Source organism: Antechinus flavipes, chromosome 2 (genome assembly GCF_016432865.1).
Source record: "Antechinus flavipes isolate AdamAnt ecotype Samford, QLD, Australia chromosome 2, AdamAnt_v2, whole genome shotgun sequence".
In the NCBI taxonomy this organism is placed as follows: Eukaryota; Metazoa; Chordata; class Mammalia; order Dasyuromorphia; family Dasyuridae; genus Antechinus; species Antechinus flavipes.
The window spans coordinates 213,091,075-213,113,371 of NC_067399.1; the positions used below are offsets into that span (position 1 = coordinate 213,091,075).

The 22,297-nt window shown below is 34.7% G+C and overlaps 1 protein-coding gene across 4 annotated transcripts in view; it reads left to right on the forward strand.

Moving 5' to 3' along the window:
• CRIM1 (cysteine rich transmembrane BMP regulator 1) overlaps positions 1–22,297 on the forward strand; it is a 227,318-nt gene that overhangs the window by 136,406 nt on the left and 68,615 nt on the right. For 3 of the 4 annotated variants that reach the window (XM_051976136.1, XM_051976138.1, XM_051976139.1), the window contains exons 6-7: positions 5,258–5,440; positions 8,812–9,009. In XM_051976136.1, coding sequence (XP_051832096.1) covers positions 5,258–5,440; positions 8,812–9,009 — 381 coding nt within the window. The remainder of the gene's footprint in view (positions 1–5,257; positions 5,441–8,811; positions 9,010–22,297) is intronic. The other variant, XM_051976137.1, reaches the window with a different exon arrangement.

Below are 22,297 nucleotides of genomic sequence, written 5' to 3' on the forward strand. Positions count from 1 at the left end.
GGCCACTTTCAAAGACCACTAAGCTGAACATAAAAATAGTTGTAGGTTACATTAGAAAACACATATTAACATTATCTATTGTGTTCTGTTGTATATTTATTTTATCAAATATTTTCCAGTTATTTTTAACCTTCTATGACATTGAGGAAGGTGCCTTGTATTTGATACATCTGGAGTAGAAGAGTTAGGGAAGTGTAGACATTACCTCTTCCTTAAAGGCCTTATCATTATCATCAGGCAGTAAGAGAAAACTGAGGGGGGAGAGGGAAAAAGATTGGACCTTGGACTTTTCATTCATTGCTTTCTTTTTGATACTCATGTAAACACGCCAGATCATTATAAATAATTTGTGGCATTTTTCATAAATTATTACTTAACTCCATTTAGTCCCATTCAGCAGGCGTTTATTAAGCATCTGCTATGTGCTAAGCACTATACCAGGTACTAAAAATACAGAGACAAGAATGGAAAAATGTGTGCCCTCATGGAATTGCCATTCTATGGCACTTCTAAAATTAGATTTTTTTTTTAGATTAATGTTTTCTTCTCAGTTATAAAGTCCAAGTCATAAAGTCTCCTCATCCTTTCTCCCCAACTTTTCCTGTTTTCCTCTCTTATATAATAGTCTACCAGTATTAAATCATACCTTTGAATCTAAAAATCCCATTACTTAATAAATTACATGTAGCAACAAAGCTTATTCATGCTCTTACTAGTTTAGGGAAAGAAATGGCTTTCCTTCATTTTCTTCCTTTCCTCTAGAAACTTGTATTTTTTCATCAGGGTTTGTTCAACCTAATGGAGCATGTGCAACCTTGAATTTCTGATCATACTTATTTTCTTAGGCTTTTAACATTTGACTCTAATAATAGGATTTAGTAGGGCTTTTAGTTGCAAGTTCTATTCCTGTTGCTTCTCTTTTGTTTCCATTATCTTGATAGGAAATATTTCTTGATGGTTTTCAGCCTTATCCTGTCATTGAGAAATTCAAATGAGATAATATCTGGATTTCACTTTGCAATCCTTTAAGTGCTATATGAATTGAATTAGTATTTTATTATTATCCTACTTGAGATACTTAAATAAGATAGATTACCCAGAATCTTATGGTTCCATAAATTGTTCTGAAGTAAAGTGAGGTATGGAAGGGTCATCTAGAAAAAAAAAAGAAATTATATATGTATATATGTATGTATGTACATATCTACAAATCATTCAATAAATATTTATTAAATGTTTACTGTGTGCCTGGCACAGTGCCAAATGCTGGGAATAGACCAGGCAGAAAGAAAGATAGTCCCTGCTTTCCATCAGGGAAACCCAACACTTAAAAAGGAGCTTAAGGGGTTGGGAAGAGATGAAGGTAATAGACACTGAAAAATGATGAAGTCCCTCAAACAGTTTGAAAAATGAAACTGGTTGGTCCTGGCCTGATCCTTCTTTAGATGGAGATTCTAGGAGGGATTAGGTTGGAGAGTGTTTCTAAGGTGTAAATTCCAGGGCTGGAGTGATCTTGAGAATGTGGAAGTTTTTGAGGTATAACAGAGAATCTGGAGTACAGTCTGGTGAAAAATGAAAATATGGTTGACTTGGGTAGGTCTGAGAGGAGCCATCCAAATATGTTTCACAATCTGGTTGTCCACATAGATACACATAAATTAGAGGCAAATTTATTTTATAAAATTGTATATAACTATGATTACATATAAGTGCATGCTATTTATATTCTTGTAAAACTCTTTTCCTTCTTTATGAAGACAAAGAGCAGAAAGGGAAGAAGGACCATGAAGGCAAATTATATATTTCTTTATAGAACAAATCTTAGAATAGCTTTAGTTTCAGATGTCATCTTTACTGGGAAGAGGCTCAATTAATTTCATTTATCCCTGTGTGTCTTTGTTTCTATTTGTTAGACATTCAATTATGAATGAAGTTAGAAGAGAACAGTGCTATTGGTTTATCACCTTCAAAATAAGGGCACTTATTGTGCTGATGTGTGAAAATATTCTGCATGTACAACTGTCTTTTTACATTTCCCCTAGCACATATTAGTATACAGTACCTGTCAGCCTGCTGGAAATTCCTTGTTCTCACTTTATCCATGTCAATGCAAACTACACTTTTAAAATATTTCATCGTCATTTAAAAACCAAACATCTCTTGAGTCCACTGTGTGCATAATATTATTTATAAATCAACACTTAGTGGTGTTTCCAGGGTCAGCAGATGGATTTCTTACACTATGGGGATTCTGGCACTATTAAATATTCTATGTATTCACTTGAGTGCCTACTAGTTTACTGTTTGGTTAACTTCTTTTCTTCCTGATTCCCTATCATATATATCTTCAGAATATTTCAGTGGTATTCCTTCCCTGTTACCCATAATGATTATGTGCCTGATATTCACAAGCTAAAGACTTTGAGGGGATTGTTAAAATTTAGAGTGATGAAATTTTCCTGTAGACACGTGGCTTTTTTTTTTTGACAGTCATTCATTAATTAATAGGTTTGCAGTTCACACCCAAAGAAACCAAAGCCAGAAACAACTTTAATAGTTACATCCCACTGAGAAATTAGAGAACAAAAAAAAAAGGGGGGGGGGGAGAAAAGGGATCATTTTTCATTTGTGTTTCCATATATCATAATACTATATGAACTTATATGCTTTAGACATTTTTAGAAACAAATAATTGTGGTGGAATCATTAATACCACAGGATTAAAGCTGTGGTTTGAAGTTCCCCCATACCTAGCAAAGTGCTTTGCACTTAGTTGACATTTAACAAATGTCTTTTTAATTGGATAGTCTTAAATTGAACTAAAGTTCTTTACTATCCATCAAACTCAGCACCCATTGATCTGTATACTTTGTCAGTTAGGAATGTTTATTAAGTCCTTTGTATAAAACCTTGCATCTAGGAGCCGTGAAATGCAAAAGTAATAAAACACAAGTTGTAGTTCTTATGGAGTAGTATATAGTTCACTTAAGTGGTGGAAAACACATGCTAAATTACTGAGAAGACACTTTTACAGTGCAATGCATTATTAGGTACAAATCTTGTCATTCACAGCTTCCTTTTAACACCTTATCTTACTGGTCCATTTAGACCTTTCTTTTAGAGCTAAATATAGTCATAGTACTGTGCTAAAAGCTTGCTTCTTCAATCATAGTAATCAATGAAGTAATTAATATTTGTTTTTCAAAGACTTAAGTTAACCATTATGCTCTGAACTAGAGCAACAGCCTTAAATATAGCTTGCCACCATATTTCATAATTCAGTGTGATATTTTTTCGTGGGTTTGTTTGTGGATTTTTTTTAGAGTAACATTGTTTGATCCTCTCTCAAATACATCTCCACTAATTTTTTCTTGGGTTATACTCTAAGTAGAAATAACTATCTCATATATGTTCTCTATTATAATATCTATTATCCTTAGAACATCTTTACATTAATAACCAAGATTCTTCTTCTATCTTTTAAATCACTTATCAAGAATATTATTGTTCACATGTATGATAGGTCAATTTGATCAAAAAATCAAGTGGTTGATGTTATTTGGTTTATATAACTGTAAAAATAATTTTTAAATTGCATTTTGAGATTTCTTTTTGCGAGTTGAACACAATTTAAATCAGTATTTTGTTAGGAAAAAAATTGTTTTTCTGATGAAAAATGCAAACATGAATTATCAAAACACATTGGTTTCTAAACCTAAGGACTTGTAACCTAGCTGATCACTTCATCAGTAAAATAAAGAAGAATTTTAAGATACTGAGAAACTGATTTAAAAAGATAAACTTTTTTTTATGAAATTAGTAACCATCAATTTAAATCACCTTACAAAAGGACGAAATATCTTAATCCATAACCTTTAACAAGATAAAGCCCAACAAATTGACAAATGACCAACAAGCCAAAAAAATTTTTTGCTCCATTTACTATTTCAGGTCTTCCCAAAGTACTACTACCCTTTGGCCTCATTTTTCCTTCTAATAAGGCATTAGGAAATAAAAATAAATTAAAAACCTTTTAAAGGGGAGACGTTTCCTTCAATTCTATCTCAGATGTGATTTTAAACAAGAAAATACTTTGAAAGTCAAGTTGTTATGCAGATATATAGTAGTTTTAAGTGATATTTGTAGTAGATTGGAGTGTCTGTGGAACTTTGGAAGGGGAACTGAACTGATTGTAGAGCATAATGCAGAGATTTCCTAAGACTATATTAGTGAACAAAGAACATTCAACAAAAGGACCTTGCTCTCTTCATCATATGAATTAATTTGTTTAAATAGAATCTCCAGAAGAGCTCTAAGTTTAGAGAAAGAAATTTATACTGAAATTCCAGTTCTGAATATAAGTGCTGCTATCAGAATTCATTTCTACTGTGTTCAGTTCTGAGCCTTAATGTGTTATAGACAAGTATTGTCAGAAAGTGGACCATGTTCAGAGGAGGACAAATCCAGTGATAAAGGCTTTCAAGACCATTGGTATAAGGGACTAAAGCTATTTAACCTGGAAAGGGGAAGACTTTACATGCATACTTTCAAGTATTAGAAAGGCTTTCTGCAGAAGAATGATCAGCCTTGTTTTGCTTGGCCACAGAAGGCAAAAGGAGAACTTGTGGGTGGAAACTGGATCTTGGAGCCATTGTCAATTCATAGAAGGAAAAATTTCCTCACACTTAGTGTTAAGTTGAATAGAATGCACCGAGATCCCTATTGTTTGGATGTCTTCTTATAAAATCTGGATAGGACTCTTTGTTAGGGATGTCATACTGGAGAGCAGGGGTAGTTAGTCACAACATGTCCTCTGAGGTCCTTATCAACCCTTGAGATTTTTATGATTCTTTAATGCTATTTTTTAAAAGAAAGCTGAAGACAGAATAATATAGGAGAGAAGATAAATATGGGGATGGAAAATATAGTCACAAGAAAAATTAGAAAGGCCAAAATAATTTATTTATGACTAAAAGAAGAAATTAACAGAAATAATTCTTTTGGTTATTTTAACAGGAATGTCAGGAGAATTCAGGATAAAAAGCCTCTTTCCTTGATTAACAAAAATCAGTGAAAACTTGGCTAAATAAGTTTTAGAACTTAGTTGGTTTTTTTTCATTTAACAAAACACACTTCCTTATGTTCCTTTTTGATCAAAGTACTCCCATACAAATATCAAAAAGCTATTTGAAAATATCTTGTGCCACATTTCCTTTGAATGGACCTTTTTTTTTTTTTTTTTAAATTTATTTCCTAGAAACGAAACCAGCTTGCGTTTTTAACAATGTGGAATATTATGATGGAGACATGTTTCGAATGGACAATTGTCAATTCTGCAGATGCCAGGGAGGTGTTTCTATTTGTTTCTCTGCTCAGTGTGGTGAGCTGAACTGTGATAGATACTATGAGCCAGAAGGAGAATGCTGTCCTGTTTGTGAAGGTAATTTCTCTAATAAAAATGGAGGACTAATAAAATCTGCTCAGCATACAGAAAGGCGAAGCATTTTTGAATAATTCCAAAACCTAGCTAAGAATGCCATGATTGTAATTCTCACCTGACTCTTATCCAGATCCCTGAAAATACTGAAGAAAGGAGGAAGGGAACATACATTTATAAAGTGCCAACCATGAGCTAGACACCATGCTAAGCACTTTATAAATATTATCTATTTTATCCTAACAGCAACGCTGAGAGATAGGTGCCTTTATCTCCATTTTACAAATGAAAAAACAGAAAACAGAAGGTAGTTAATTGGCTTGCCTAGGGAAACACCACTAGTATCTGAGGATAGATCTGAATTCAGGTCTCTCTTATAAGCCCAACCATTTATCTAATCTGCCATCTCACTTCCAGGAAGAAGACTAACTTCTTTTCATATTTTGCTCTGTTTCTCATCTCTTAACCTCTTATCTAACATCCCATTTTGGGAGTGGAAGGGAACGACAATATTACTAAGAGAGCATAGAATGCCAAGCTTAGAGTCAGGAAGACCTGAATTCAGATGTGATCTTGTAATACTTACTAGTTGAGTGATCTAGGGGAAATCATTTACCCTTGTTTGCCTCAGTTTTTTTATCTGGAAAATGATCTGGAAAAGGAAATGGTAAATCATTCCACTATCTCTGCCAAGAGATTCCCAAATGGAGTCACAGAGAGGCAAATACGACTGAAATAACAACAACATTACTAAGAAAACTATCATGGTAGCATAACCCTATCAATTATTTTTACTCCAGAGAGCAGAATCAAGAGCAAAGAGGCAAAATTGGGCCTGAGCTTGTTTCTATTCCTCTCCCACCAAAACCCCATACCACCCACCACTGAAATTCATAGAGAGAATTTTAGAGCAGAAACATACTTTAAAATCAGTCCCCCTTTAAAGATATGTTCAGTTTTAAAGAAAACCAGGGAGTGGTAGATCCAGGACTGGAAGCAAAATATCTTGTATTCTTTCTTTTGTACTACACTGTGCTCCTGTTCCACTAAGATGAAGAATCTTAAAACCCTGAAATAATAAACACCAAACTTGGAGTGAAAATAGCCGTTTTGTATTCTTCTCGTCTCACTGCCTGCAGTGAGAGGATATACCTTACAATACACACCTATACATAGAAACATACATCTTTGATCTTTTGGATCCAATATCTATCATGTGTATATCTGTGTGTGAGTATGTGTGTGAAGAGAGAGAAAGAATTATCTCCACCTCTTTTGATCCTATGTACATCTTGCTTATATGTTATGTGTATAAGAGAGAGAATCATTTCCTCCTCTTCTTATCCTGTTTATATCTTGTATATGTGTTGTGTGTGTATGTTTGTGTAAATGGAAATGCAAAATACAAATGTATCTCAATATAAAATCATTCTCCAGATATGTGATTTCATGAGTGTAGAGTACTTGTCATGAGGAACTTTATTTTACCAGTATGGAGTTTGGGGCCCTAATAAGTGAAGTGACATATCTGCAGTTCTACTCAGTCTGTGCCAGAGCCAGGACTTGACCTCAGGTGTTCCCCACTCCAAGACCAATTCTTGCTTCCCTATGCCATGCTGCTTGCTTAGTACCTCTTTAATTTTTTAAACCATAGCACAAACAAATTTAATATTAAAAACTTTAAAAAGTCAAAAATTAAAAGCTGTCTCTTTGTTCTTTAAAAATTAATTTCACAATCTTAGAAAAACTACAGTTCACAACAGGTAAAGGTGTCTGTCTTGGAGGCAACTAGGTGGTTTAGTGGATAGAGTGCTAGGCTTTGGAATCAAGAAGACCTGAGTTCAAATCTAGCCTTAGATAGTCACTAGCTGTGTGATGCTGGGCAAGTCACTTAACCTTAGTTTGCCTTAATCCATTGGAAAAGGAAATGGTAAACCATTCTTGTATCTTTGCCAAGAAAACTGCATAACGGGGTCACGAAGAATCAGAAACAACTGAACAAGAAAAGTCTCTGTCTTACCTTGTTAAAAATTGTTTTGTCCAATATAAAAAGAAGATAGTTCAGTTCAAACAAATCCCTGGGCATAGAAACATCCGATCAGAAGTTTAACTTCCAAATTTCTTTCTTTCTTTCTTTCTTTTTTTTTTCATTTCATAACAGTCTGTAACATCATGAACAGGTTGATTGTGTCAAAACATAGATAGGAATTCCTGCATAACAATCCAAATGAATTGTCTGGGCTCAGATCCTGTTTTGTTTCACTTCCTGAAATTCAAGTCTAGTCTCTGAATGCTTATGAAATGTCATGCAATATTTTTAAAAGGGGATCGAGGAAACCTAAGTCATCTCAGGGTTGACTCCCTTCTGTGAAGCTTTTTTCAAAAAGCAAAACTCTGTTAGCTTTAGTTGACCATCCTGCCATCCTTCCCACTTTCATTGATCTCATCAGCACAGCGGCACATCTCACTCTCAACTGCCAGAACCCCAGCATAGAAGTAATTGATTGTAGCTGAGTTGAATCTGGTTTTTAAGTTTCTCTGAGGAGGGAAAATAAAATCTTAACTTCTTGATCCAAGAACTGTCATGATGAGAGTACTTGGGGATTTTGCATGCAGTGCTAATGTGCTCATCAAATAACCTCAGGAAGCTTTTTTTTTTTATATAGTTACTGTCCTTGGCTACTTCTGTCCCCCAGCCTTGGCTGCTGCTTGGCTGCCCAGCTGATGGGGAGAAAAATAGCTGAGGCTCACAGCTTTTCCTCCAGGGCACATGCACTGACCCATGGTATGTCTGAGCATGCAGCATAATAAATTACACCGTAGGAAGAGATCATTGTGCCTCTTCTTGTAATCTTGCACCTTTCCCATTGTACTTAAAAGCATCAGAAAGATACATTTCTTATAACCCTAGAAATAATAATATAGCTATAAGTTAGTTGGGGGGAATATATTATTATTTCCATTTTACAGTTGGTAAAATGGAGGCAGTACAAAGAATTAAACCTGTATAATTCAAAGATCACTGACAAACTAAAAATGGATCCCTGGATTTCTGTTTGCCAACTTGTAGCTCAACTACCAGTGTTTCCTAATTTTTTAACTATAGAACCTTGCTACATTGTTTTTTATGCCATAGATCTCTTTCACTTGGTTCTATATAATGATGGATGGACATGAATTTGTCACAGTGACTCCCTACACAGGAACCTTTAAGTGTCTCATACTGCTTTGAACTCCTGCTCTGCACAGTTGGGAAAGCACTCAATTGACTAGATTTTATTTTCTTAAAAAAAGCTCTCTAGATATCTCTAGATACAAACAAACTTCATTTAGAATTACCCTTGGTCTTACTCAGAACTCATGCTTTGATTTAGATCCAGTGTATCCCTTTAACAATCCTGCTGGCTGCTTTGCTAGTGGTCAGATCCGAGCACATGGAGACCGCTGGAGAGAAGATGACTGCACCTTCTGCCAGTGTATTAATGGAGAACCACATTGTGTTGCAACAGCCTGTGGACAAAGCTGCATGAACCCTGTTAAAGTGCCTGGAGAATGTTGCCCGGTGTGTGAAGGTAAACTGTGGATTCTAGAGTTTCTCTCTAAAGGTCTTGTAATGGATGGATGCGTGAATGGATAGATGGCTAAAAAAAATTATTAAGCACTTGTTTTATGCCATATTTAACTATGTACTAAGTCCTGGGAATACAACTAATAAAAGTGTTGTCAAGGAGCTCATATTCTAATTAGTTGTTGTATCACCCACCTAAGAAAAGGTATGGAAGATGGATAGAAAGTCCTAGAAGTCCTAAGAGTACTAATTCTATAGGGATTTGTCAAGTCTCCCATGTCCTTGGGCTAGCCCAGCAAGTCAGATTACAGTGCTAGGTGTGGGGGGATTTGGAAGGATTGAGAGATAAAGTAAAGGGGTGAGGTCTTGAGAACATTAGGTTACTATAATGGCAAATGGAAGGGCCTTGTAATACTCCAAATTTGGAGGTAATCTATTTGCCAGTATTTGCCTAGGATAGGACAAAAGTCTTCCTGCTATAAATAGAAAATCATTTAGGTCCAGAACTGAATCCAAGAAGAGAATAACTTCATTGCCTTTGGAAAATCGTGCAGTGTTTTCCTTGATGAAGATACTGGAGTGGTAACTTCCATCTCCATCAAGGTATGAGAGCATTCAAGAATCCTGAATGCATTCTGTGATGAACTAGGAAGAGGAAAGGGAATAGAAGGAAAAATTATCCTAGTGATAGTTGGTCTAGAACTATCTGGCCATCCTTGATAAGAGACCTTTAAATTTCTGCCCCTAGGTTTTTTATGTGGTTTTATTTTTTCTTTCTTAGACATTTGTTTTATGCTTTTATTGGTTACAAATTAGCTCTGTTTAGACTACCAAAACAAATCACTAAATAGTGCTTCAAATGATATTTTAAAAGCCCTTAGAACAGTTTAACTTTTACTGTGCTGTTATACACATGCTAACCTGGGATTTCATGATGTCATTAAGCAAATTTAAGTCTAATTCACACCCAAAAGCAAGGCAAGAAAGATAAAATATAAAGTCTTTGTCTCACCTACAATTGTGTTCCATACAAAGCAATAACTATTCTTAAAAGATGTGTTTAAACACCATGCTTAGTGCTGGGAAGCAAAAAAGGAATCCTTTCCCTCAAGGAGCTTACAATCAATCACAGAGGGAAGACAACACATAAAAAGGACTTGAAAAGCAGAACAGAACAGGAAAAAGAGGAACTGTAGCTTACAGGGGAATGAAAAACACAGCTGGAAAGAGAATGAAGGATGGTTAGTCTGGGACCATTCTTCAAATAGAGAACCCAGAAGAAATTCATTCACAGAGGAGAGAAAGCAGCCAGCAAAGCAGATCCAGGATGAGAAGGCCCTCAACACCAAGGCAAGATGCAGAGTTAAAAGGCCTTTGAGTCTTGATGGTGAAGTCTGGAACAGTCAGAGGCATATTAGGAAAGAGAATGCTAAGAGATGAAACAATAACTGATAACTATAATTATGTTCCATGCATTACATATGAAACCTTTAAAATCATAGGAATGGTAATGTACTTTTGCCAACTCTGAGAAGGAATTTGAAAGCTCACAGAGGCTGTTCCACCTAGAATGTACTTTTAGCATCATTCCTACCTTAGGTCCCAAGGAAGGAGGTATGGCTACTTCATTTAATACTTACTTTGTTTCAATTGGACATCATTTCCAATTTTAAAAAGACCCATATCCTTCTGTTCCTCTCTTCAACCCTAACACCTTCTCCTGGAAAAAAAATATCTTATACTCTTGTTCAGGCAAAACCTGGTTTTCTTTTTCTTTCCTAGTGTGAGATTTTACACATACATAAATTTCTTGAAGTCATATTGATAGTTTGAAAAGAGAGCCAGATGAACTTAAAAGGATAGAAATCAATCCATGTTTAAAATGGCATATCTTATGAAGCTTTTGTGCTTAGTAAGATTCTAACAAATCATTTCAGAATTATATTTCAATAGAGTATACCTTATAAAGAGCCTCTACTCCTCCCCAAGTCTTAAGAGCATAGATTTAAAGAGAAAAAGGAACCAAGAAGTCAAATAGAGGTTTATAAACCAGAGGTCACCTGGCTTATTTAACTTCTCAGGCAGCATTTCCTTCCATGCATTCCTGGTGTTCCAAGAGCTCAGGTCTAGGAAGGAATTTTAGCACCAGCAAGATTTTTCCTCTGAATTAAATTCTTAACCTTTTAGTGTGTCATGGACTCCATCAGCAATCTGGTAAAGCCTGTGAACCTACTCTCAGAATAATGTAAGTTCCTTACATTCATAATGGAAGGAAATTTCAGTTAGAGGTTAGTGAAAATAAAAGATACAATTTTGTTCACATCCAGGTTCACAGACTTCTCTGAAATTGATCCATTTATCTCATAAGGACCTGGAAACTCCAAGTTAAAAATCTCTGCTCTAAAATAGTGAATAAGAAATTTAAAATGCTCATATGGGAAATCATTTCTCAATGAAAATGGACTTAATTTCCTCTGTTTTGCTCCAGAACTTCCTGAATCCCTGGTTTTTGGTTTTGTTTTTTGTTTTTTGTTTTTTTTTAATCTCAAGACATTTAAATCTTCCTTAGCTTCAGTGACCTCACCTAAGCATTATGGCTAATAACAGTTTTAGAACCTATGTCATAAGGGATTTTATGGGGATCTAAAGCGATATCAGATATAAAACTGATTTTTCAAATCAGTACTCTGTTACCTCTGATGATGATGATGATGGATTTATGGAAATAATTTTTATTGAAATTTATTGTAATACCAAATTAATTTAGGAACCACAAATTTAAGGGGTTTTACCTAACAATCTTAAATATCATATATGAACTTAAGCTCCGTGGTTCTATGGTTTTATAAAAAACTCAACCTTCCCTACCACTAACTTTGAAATAGAGAAGCTGCCACATTCCATAACTTGCAGATTTTAAAACTAATTTTCTACAAATCACACACACTCTCTCACACACACCTACTGCACTTGAAAATAAATGTTGGTTAGGCATTAAGGAAATGTTGAAATTGCATAAAATGGTAGTAAAACTGCATGCTATAAGAAATTATGGATGAAATCTCCCATGGCCTCCCCAGTAGCTACACTTGAAATTAAAATGCATGAACCCAGTTGACTAGTGAAAAAAAAAATCTATTGAATCTATTTATCTTGAAACAGTATTTAAATGATAGAAACTGCATGTAACTACAAAAGACACCCCCTCCTTACTTCTGGATTCTAAGAGGAGGCAGAGGGTTACATCAAGAAGATTCCTTTTAATACCCAAAGGGAAGTGAAATGGGCAAAGTGTATTTTTGCATCTGGGTAAGTAGAGAAAGAATTAAAAATTGGAGCTTAGAAAGGATGGTTAGAGTTAAATAATTGACTTGAAACAAGTGCTGTGAGAAAGCAAAAAATTGCTTTTCCAAGCAGCTTTTATCAGTCTCCGCTTAAATTATGGATTGAATGAAAAAAAATTTATTAAATGCTTACTGTGTGGCAAACTATATATTAATCATTAAGAATATAAAAACAAAAGTAAAGCTAATCCTTACTTTCAAGGACCTTACATTCTATTAGAGGAAAACACCACATATAGGAACCAACTTCCAGTTCTGATGGTTTATTTAGGTCTTTTTCTTCTCTAGAAAAGTTTATTTTAGAAAGTGGTTAAATAACCACAAATTTGATCTTCCTCAGTCCCTGGACACCTTTCTCCAACTCTATTTCCAGACTAGTATAACTCAGAATAATTTCTTTCTCTGTCAATCAACAAACCTGCGTCAGGCTGACTATTGAGGTTAAGTGTTGGGGAGACAAAGATAGGCAAAAACAGACACTTCATATTGGGAGTTTACATTCTCATGAGAGAGACAACATGTAAATGACTGTGGTATTTAACATACAGAATAGATAGAAGAAGGCATTCTGAGAAGAAAAAGTCTCTTAATAGTTGAGCGTGACCAGGTGTGAACATTTACAGAAGGTAAGATTTAAGGTGTACCTTGAAGAAGTGAGAGAAATTAAGAGTCAGAAGTGATGGTTCATCGCATCCCATGCCTGGGGATATCCATTGCAAAGGCACACAGATGAAAGATACAAACTCAGGTTAAAGAAATTGTGAGTAGACCAGTGTACCTGTCATGGAATATACTAAGGGGAGTAAAGTGTAAAAAGATTAGAAAGGTGTTATGGGGTAGATGTTGAGTGTCCAACATAGGAGCTTATATTTGATCCTGAAAATAATTGAAGCTTGCTGAGCAGTGGGGTGATATGGTCAGACTTAGGCATTTGGAGGAAAACTTGCCTTGGAACCTGAATAGAGAATAAATTGGCTTTTAGAGCCTTTTATATTATATTTAGTATAATTCTTGGTGGGAATCCTCCCTCATATGATCCCATTTTCTAGGACTTTAAGATTGACATTAAAAAAAAAAAAACTAAGGGATAATGTGAGTTTGCTTACCATTTATTTTATATTCAGATGAGTAGTGGGTTTCATATGAACCATATATCAATTTATCCATTAAAATTTAATGTTAACCTTTAATGAGTTATACTACTGAGCTGACAAAATTCAAGTTCTGAATCTGCCTCTGAAAGAATCATTACTGAAATCATTCACAATATGTCTAACTATGATGTACAAATGACTTCAATTTCAATAAAAGAAAGGGCATAGTAAAGAGGGGACAAAAGAAGTATTTCAGTGTATAGGAAGTAGTTCACTTTAGGGAGGAGTACAAAGAACAAATATATTACCTAGTTATATTTAAAGCACATGACAAAAATCTCTGGAAACAATTGTTCCAATCAAGGTCCAGAGTTATGTGAAAAGACCCCACTGAAGTTTGATTGGAAAGGCTTTTAGTTTTAGATACTTTCTGTGTTTACTTCAAATCAGCAATATTGTAAATTTTTGTTATAATTAAATATGCACTCTTTTTACAAAGAAATCTTTTAGTAGTACCTGGCCTATTACTGAAGAGAATGTTCCTTTTTTTATTTTTTTTAGAATCTTAAAAAAATTCTGGACTGTATTTGACAGCACACTCAATTCATAAGTACATAAGTGTTCTTTAGATGGACTCTTAAGCACTCTCATGATTAAGTCATACAAAATTCATGTCAATACCCCATGCAGATTAGAGGACCTAACTTAAAATAAATTGTATTCTTTTATTTTGTTTCTTTTTCTCCCCCCTCCTTTTTTAACTTAAGAATTTTTTTTAAAAAATTATTTTCTGATAGTTCTAAAAATTTATCTAAGAATTATGTATTATTTTCCATTAAAGATAGAGAGAATTCTGCATATAATATATGTCTGCTTAAGATTACTGAAGTATATGTAAGGAAGTGAGCTTATCTATAACAAAACCTCTTGTTGGATAAATTCCAGTCTTCCTGATTACACAAACCAAAGACTCAAAGGGCTCTGAATTCAGGCTTATCTGTCATTTACCTTTTCAGCCTGAAGTACCTTGACCTCTGTTTTGTATCTCTGGTCAACTAAAGGGTAGTAAACATAGAAATCACTAGAATTTTAATATGAATTACTTGGGGTTATGAATTTATCTTTTGAAACATGTTCCACAATTAGGAATTAATGGCCTACTTAAGTTTCATTGGATTGCACAAAAAATAAGGATTCTTAACTTTTTTGTGTTATGAACACCTTTGGCAGTCTGGTGAAACAAATTATGAAGGAATTCTTGAGATAAGTATTTAAATACATGAAGTAAAATTCACAAGATTAAAAAAGGAAATGATATTATATTGAAATATATTATGAAATTTTGATTTTGGTGGGGAGGGGCAAGTGCATGAGGCAATCAGGGTTAAGTGACTTGCCCAGAGTCATACAGTTAGTAAATGTCAGTTGTCTGAAACTGCATTTTAATCCAGGTCTTCCTGACTCCAGAAACAGTGCTCTGTCCTCTATTGCCACTTACCTGCTCCAAATTTTGATTTGTTTAAAAGCACATGGATCTCAAGTTAAGGATACCTTACTTAGTAGGATATGCCCAAGCATCTCTATCTAGTCATGTACTGTCCCTTTAAAACTTAGTTTGTTTAAAAAAAAAAAAAACCTAAGATTGTATAGATTAATCCTGCTTCTTAAATACTGTTAAGTTATTGATAAAAAGCCTTGGTGTAGGCCGTTTGTTATTATGAACTGAAATGACTAAAAAAGACATAAAAGTAGATATCATGGTCTCATGACTCCTAAATCTGACTTCTATACCACAATGTAATGTGGTTTTCTGTGCTTTTCACCCCAGAATCCTGGGTATAGGGACTGAAGCCCTTCATTTAATCTCTTCAATTCACCAAAAGATACCAATATATCCCTAAGCTTTCCTATGTTGCTATTTTATATCCTTATTTTGGGAAGATTTTGTACACTTACCTGCACTGTCTCTGCAGTACCTTATTCCATGGGGAATACACTTTTTATTGCAAAGTTGGATTCATAATCATTTGCCCTAAATAATAAATTATTGTGAAGTTGTAGGTATTAATTCTGACAATTACTTAAAACACTTAACACTTAAACACTTAAACAAACACTTAAAGTAATTCAGTACACATATTTTTCACTCCCTCTTGGTGTCCCAGCTCACTTTAAGTTTCATGGCAACCAAAAAAGTTCTTCCCTCCAGTTTTAACATCTTTGATTTGGAAATAATAGTATTTATATAGCACCAACTATGTGTCAAGCACTGTGCTAAGGGCTTTATAAAATATTATCTGATTTCATCCTTACATTACCCAAGGAAATAGATGCTATTTTGATCTCCATTTTTCAGTGAGGAGACAAACAGGGGTTAAATGACTTTTCCTCAGCCACGGAGCTAACAAGTTTCTGAGGCCACAGTTAAACTCAGATTCTCCTGACTCCAGACCCAGTGCTGCCCTTCAGTCTCTTAGTGCCCCGTAACTGGTATTATAGATTTAAGCTAGAATATAAAGTACAAATTGAACAAACACAGGAGACAACACAGTGTTGTAGGAAGCTCTCTGAATTTGGAGAGAAATGGGTTTGAATGCTGTTTCTCTTATATTCACTATTGATGTGACCGTGGTCACGTAACTTAATCTCTCTGAGATGAGATTCCAGTTATAAGATTATGTGTATTATATATCTCACATGGCTCTTTTGAGGCTCAAATGGGATAACACATGTAAACTAATTTATGTAACAAAACACTCTATAAATGCCAGCTCTGACAATTGGATTTTTTGTTTTGTTTTGTTTTCAGATGAGTTTTGTCACTTAAGGCATGGAGGGAATTGGGCATGAGTTTTTAATTTCACATTTTGTTGGACTGAAGGGAAGTGTTGGAATGTAGCATTGGGGTGATACAATCTTGATTTGTTGCTCTTTTTGTGAATTGGGTTCTATTGAATTCCACAACTTCCATGTAGTAGCTCTAGGTAGCAATCAAAAATAGAATGAGTTATAGTACTTTAGTGTACAAATGACTTTTCAAGAAAACTGTGGTTTTCTCACAATGCAGTAGGGAATGTTGTGGGCTTCATCAGAATTTACATTCAGTGAGAAATTTATATGAGGAAGTATTTATTCCATTTCTGCACTGTTTCAAATTCTGTATTCTAACAGAGGCACCGTGATATTGTACTAATAGGTTCTGCTTGAAGGATCTTTAAGTCACTGTCACTATTATCAAGGATGAGTTTGAGTCCCATGGACTTTTCAAGATCAGGTTTTAGACAGATAGTGAATGACATAGACATTACTTCTTTGGACTTTTAAATAAAACAAATATTAAATATTTTCTAAGCACTTCTGGCAACTAAACTAGTGATGTGGGACAATTTTGCCCATTTGTTCCATGTACATATTAACCAACACATCCTTAGGACACTCCAGGAATTCTTGTGTATAGACAAATAGTTTGCCATTGCATTCTTTGGTGACCTCCTAGGGAGGAAAGGTCTTTTTTCATGCCTTGCCTTGCCTCCTTGGATGAGGAAAAGCCTCTGTTAATGTAAGTTGCCTATTTGAAAAATGAGAAACCATTTCCCTGGAATATTATAAATCCTTAATAAATGTTTGTGAAATCAAAATTGTTCACGGTGGGTGGGAAAAGTATGGACTATGGCTGATATCTGTGAAATTGAAGAAGTCAGAAGATGAGAACAAGGATGTATCTCATGTCTTATTAATGCTCAATTCAAGAGCCACTATCTACAGGGAGCCTATCATTATACCCCTTTGCTTCTAGTTCTTCCCAAATGACAATATTTATTTTGTATGTCTTTTGTCAGAATTACATATGTAAATGCTATCTCTCCCAATTGAATGTAAGTTCCTCTAGGGTAGAGCCTGTTTTATATCTATACACCTGGCACCTAGCTCCATGTCTCTCACGTAAATGCTTGTAGATTGTTTGGATGTTTGATGTCTTTTGACCTGAAGGAGAGTCTGTCTTTCTCAGCTCAGTTCATGACAGGCAAGTTACATGCAGTAAAGGGCCTTGAGGTCAGAACCAGAGATCATGAGTATGAAAGGAAAGTCAGGTTCAATGTCCAGCCAGACAGGCTTTGTTCCCGATCACGCTTATCCCAATCTGTGGCAATAGGTGTATAAAGTAACTGAGTCATGTCTTAGGATCCAGGAATTTTGCTTTAGGATATAGGCCAAATGTAGATAGAAAGAATAGATCAAGAATGGATTAGAAAGAATTTCCAACATTTGGAGCCTTGAGATCACCAGAAGGACAGAGAGGCAGACAAAAGTCTGAAGTCTGAAGAGGAAGAATGATTAAAAGGACAAAAGGAGATGTTTATATTTGGAAGGAAAGGGAAAGAGAGTCCATAGATTCCAAATCTATGAGTCTGAAAATGAAGACTCATATGTTTAAAGCTCACAATATGAATTTAAAATATGCAGGACTCAGTGTTGGGGGAACTACAGGAGAAAGGCAGCTTCCCCAAAGGTCCTACAAAGGTTCACAAGGAGATCTGTAGGAGTTTTTTTTGTTTTGTTTTTAAGTTAAAACTACTTGCTAGATTGAACAGGAACTCAAGAAGCATATGAGAACAAGATCTGGCAGGAGAGGGGTAAGCTTCAGGAAGGAAGAAAGAGTTATGCAGAATGAGTTTTATTTCCCTAGACCAGGACATAGTCTATAAACCATTGTAAGCTTGTCAACTTTCCCTTTGTTTTGAATTCCTGCATTAAACACTTGAAAAAGTTAAAAGTCCCATTTCTAGGAAGCAGAGGAAGGAAGAATATGAAATATAGCCATGTCCTTTCATATAGCCTAAGGATGGGTCATGGGAAACAGAAATGATGGTAGCAACAGAAAAAAATGTGTAGGGAATGGTAATGAGTCACTCGCTGGAATTTGCTGGTAGAAGAAAGGGTATCACCCTATAGGGTAATAAGGCTCTGTGGTACCATGATCTAAAGGTCGTTAGAAACAGTGCTGGAATTCTGGAGTCATCAGTATTGTTCTGTGGCCCACTGTAGTAGGTCCCTGAAAACACTTGATTGATTTCTTGTATCTTGAGTATATCAGTTCAGAAATACTGCCTTGGCTGACTTCTAAAAGTTTTTAGTCACAGGATCATAGATTTTTACATTGGAAAAGACCTTCAAGGCCCTGTAGTCCAGTGTATTACTTCATAATTCCTTATGAAGTTAGCATTCCACACTGGGTAAATTCATGATAGTGGCTGATTTTTTTGGCCATTCTACCAGTAGAGGAAAATCTAAGGTGTCTCAATGAAGTGGAAATACTTTATAATTTTTATGACTAAAAGGATGTTCTGCTATCTTTACTACCTCCTTTTTGTTTGTTTTTTTGGTTTTGATCAGACTTGTATCTGTAAGGATTAATGATCATGTTCAGCTGTGAAAACTTTGTTAAAGAGTGTGCGTTTCATTTTGTTTTGTTTTACTTTTTAGGAATGTATTATTCTGATTAAATGTAATAAAGTCTGTGTATTAAGATACTTCATTAAAAGAATCACATACCTGAGTATGATGCCATAAGGAACTTCTCTAAAAGTTAAGAATTCTGGGAACTGCCACTGATACAGTTTTCTCCATGCTGCCATTTCAGTTTTAAGAGATCAGTCTAAAAATCCTTTCTCAATATTTTATTCCCTTCAGTGTGGAAGTCATTACTTGAATCAAGAATCAGATTAGCCTAGACTGCCAGAGAAAGCTGTACCAGGCATATATATCTGGGGAGGAATTTCTTGGGGGGTGTGTGTGTATGTCTTAGTGAGCAGGGTCCCAAATGATTAAATTGCTTCTTCTATGCAGAGGAGTCTAACATAGTTTTGCTGACCCCAAAGGGTCAATGAAGTCAAAAGAAACTACAGTGTCACAAGATTTTAATGCCACAATAGAGGACAAGGGTCAAAACTAAATCTATGTGTGCTGTGGCAGTGCTGGACACACTGCTATTATTAGTAAGGCACCAATAATAAAATATTCATAGTATTTGTTTTCATCCCTTAACTCTAAGTATACTGGAAACTAGTCCTATTTCTTTAATTCCATAAAAGGCAATTGAAGCACAGAATCAGTCTTTTTTTGTTGTTGTTTGTCCAAATAAGGCTGCATATGGAGTGATAGATACATAATAAATGACCATGTAGGGAAAGACTTTAACTGAGATCTTTGGAAACTTTTCATGGGTTACTTTTCTTTGGTTACTTAGAATAACTTTGAAGAAATAGATTACTAAATATGTATACATATATATGTGTGTTATATATATATACATATATATATATATAACACACATATATATGTATGTATAGCATATATATACATACATATATATGAGATATGTAGATAAGAGTTTCTCTGCTGAAATGTTTGCATTATAGACTTGTTTTTGACAATCATATAACAAAATTGTTCTGTATCTATTTCAGATATTGGGTTCAGGTATCCATTAATGTCTGTGGTGATTATATATGACTAGTGATTTTTATTTAAACAAAAATTGATATGAAGTTTGGGGAGCTGGTGTAGTCTCGCAGAAAAATTTTACTGATGGGTTTGGTTATTCTATGACTCTACATCTCTCTCCATGTAAAAAGAATGGTTGTTATTTGATTTGTCTTAATGTCATTATTCTAGCTTGCACTTATATAAGTGAAAAGGAAGATTTTCTGACATTGCCTGAAATTCTAAATCTCTGGTGTGATCAAACTTAGATTTGGTCAAACATTAATTCTAAAATGGTCTCTTGAGAAAACTCTCCTTCTGACTTTATAAAGTCCAATCCTAATTGATGAGGACGAAGCCTAATGAAGTGTATGTGGAAGGGTGTAGTTTGTTGTTTACTTCCTGTAGTTTCTACATCCCATGCCTATAAAGGAATTATTACTGTGAGCCTCATAATTTCCCTGCTAAGTACATGTCCTCAGTAAGTGAATCTCAAAGTTCAGGCTTGGGCTGCTAATTTTCATTTAATCAACAGAGGCGGGAAAACATAGTCTGGAATGCCAACTATGTGAATGAAAAATATTTAGTCATTCTTGAAATGATAGGAATGTTTTTCCAACAAGCTTAAATAAACACATACTCTATTGGGGCAGTGTTCAACTTTTTTTTGGATGAGAGACAACTCTCAGGCAACTAAACAGAAGTTAATGAAGGTTATTAAGAGACATTCCCTTCAGGAAAGTGTTATGGAACTTTTTTTTTTCTTCAAGCAAGAATTCCACCGTTTTCCCCCCAAAATCCCTTGATCAGGATATTAGAATTTATTTAGTTTGGGGCTTTTTAATTCAAGTTGTTATGATTGAAAGTTTGCAGTTACTCTTCACAACATGTAGACTTTTCTGCAATCCTGATGTACATACTAGATACTTCCTATTCTAAAGAGTTTCTCTTCACTTTCTTTCCCATTGTGCTTTAATTCTATGAAATGGATTGATTTGAACCTGCCTCCGTTTAAAACATTTGATGATGATTTTCATGTAATTGATTGTTGTTTATTTGTTCCTTAAACCAAGAAGTATGACTATAAATTAATATTATTGAACTACATGGCCTCTTATCTCAATTTGGATCCTAGTTTACAAGAACATATCAGAACTTATCCATTCAAATGTGCCTTTATGATTATTGAAAACAAACTATCACTATATAAAATGCCTTCTATGATAGAAGTTTGATAGTTCCTATGATTATTTGTACAATCACTTATTAAGTGCCTACTATGTGCTAAGAAGTGTGTTTATAGGCACAGGAGATGTATATCCAAACAGTGAAACAATCTCTTCCTTCAAGGAGCTTACATTCTTAATAGAAAATTCTTCAACAATTTTTTCCCATGTGAGCATCTTCTATTTTAAATGGTTCTTAGTATTTCATTCAGGCAGCAGGCAGTCAGTAGTTCCAAGAGATCCCTTGCAGTTCAGTAGTTACTACTTTAGTCCCCAAACACTGCAAGCTTAATTGATAATCGGGAATTTTGAGTACAGATTGGTATTTTCTCTGCAACTTAAAAGTCTTAGAGACTTGTCTTATACCACTGAGAGGTTAAATAATCTTTCCAGGATCTCATTGACAGTATATATAAGCAACAGGATTTAAACTCAGGATCTTTCTGAGTTAGAGGGCAACTTTCTATCCATTACACCATGCTGCATCATTAATTATTTGATCCCAAGTTTTAAAATATCATTGTCAAAATCAATTCAAGTAATTCATTTCAACAAGCATTTATTATTTACAACACTTATATTTACTCACAGTTCTCATGTTATTCATGTAATTAAAAAGAAAATTTTAGTTTTCAAAAGGTATGTATTGAGATGATGCTATGTACTTGGCACTGCACTCAACAGATAGGGGGAAAAATTCTTGCATCAGGTGATAGGTCAGATAAAATGACCTTCCAGTTCTAGAAGTCTTGATCCTAAATGTAAAACATAATTCCATTCTTCAGAATTTACAGTACAAATGAGAACACAAAACAAACACATATGAAAACAGTGATAAAAAGTAACAGAGTATATGAGTCAAATCATGTTACAGAGAATGAGTACGGTAGAAGTTCAAAGAACAGGAAAATCAGTAAGGGCTAAAGTAGTCAGGCAAGATTTCATCTGTGAGCTTCAAACTGTACCTTGGAAATTGCTTAAGATTTAAATAGACAGAAGGGAGAAGAGAGGACATTGCAAGCAAGGAGAGCACAAAGAAGAATATTATTTCATTTGTTTTGTCTTTATAATCCCCAGAACATAAAGGCTTAATGAATAGCTGTTGATTAATTAATTGATTGATTGATATATCATAGAGAATATTG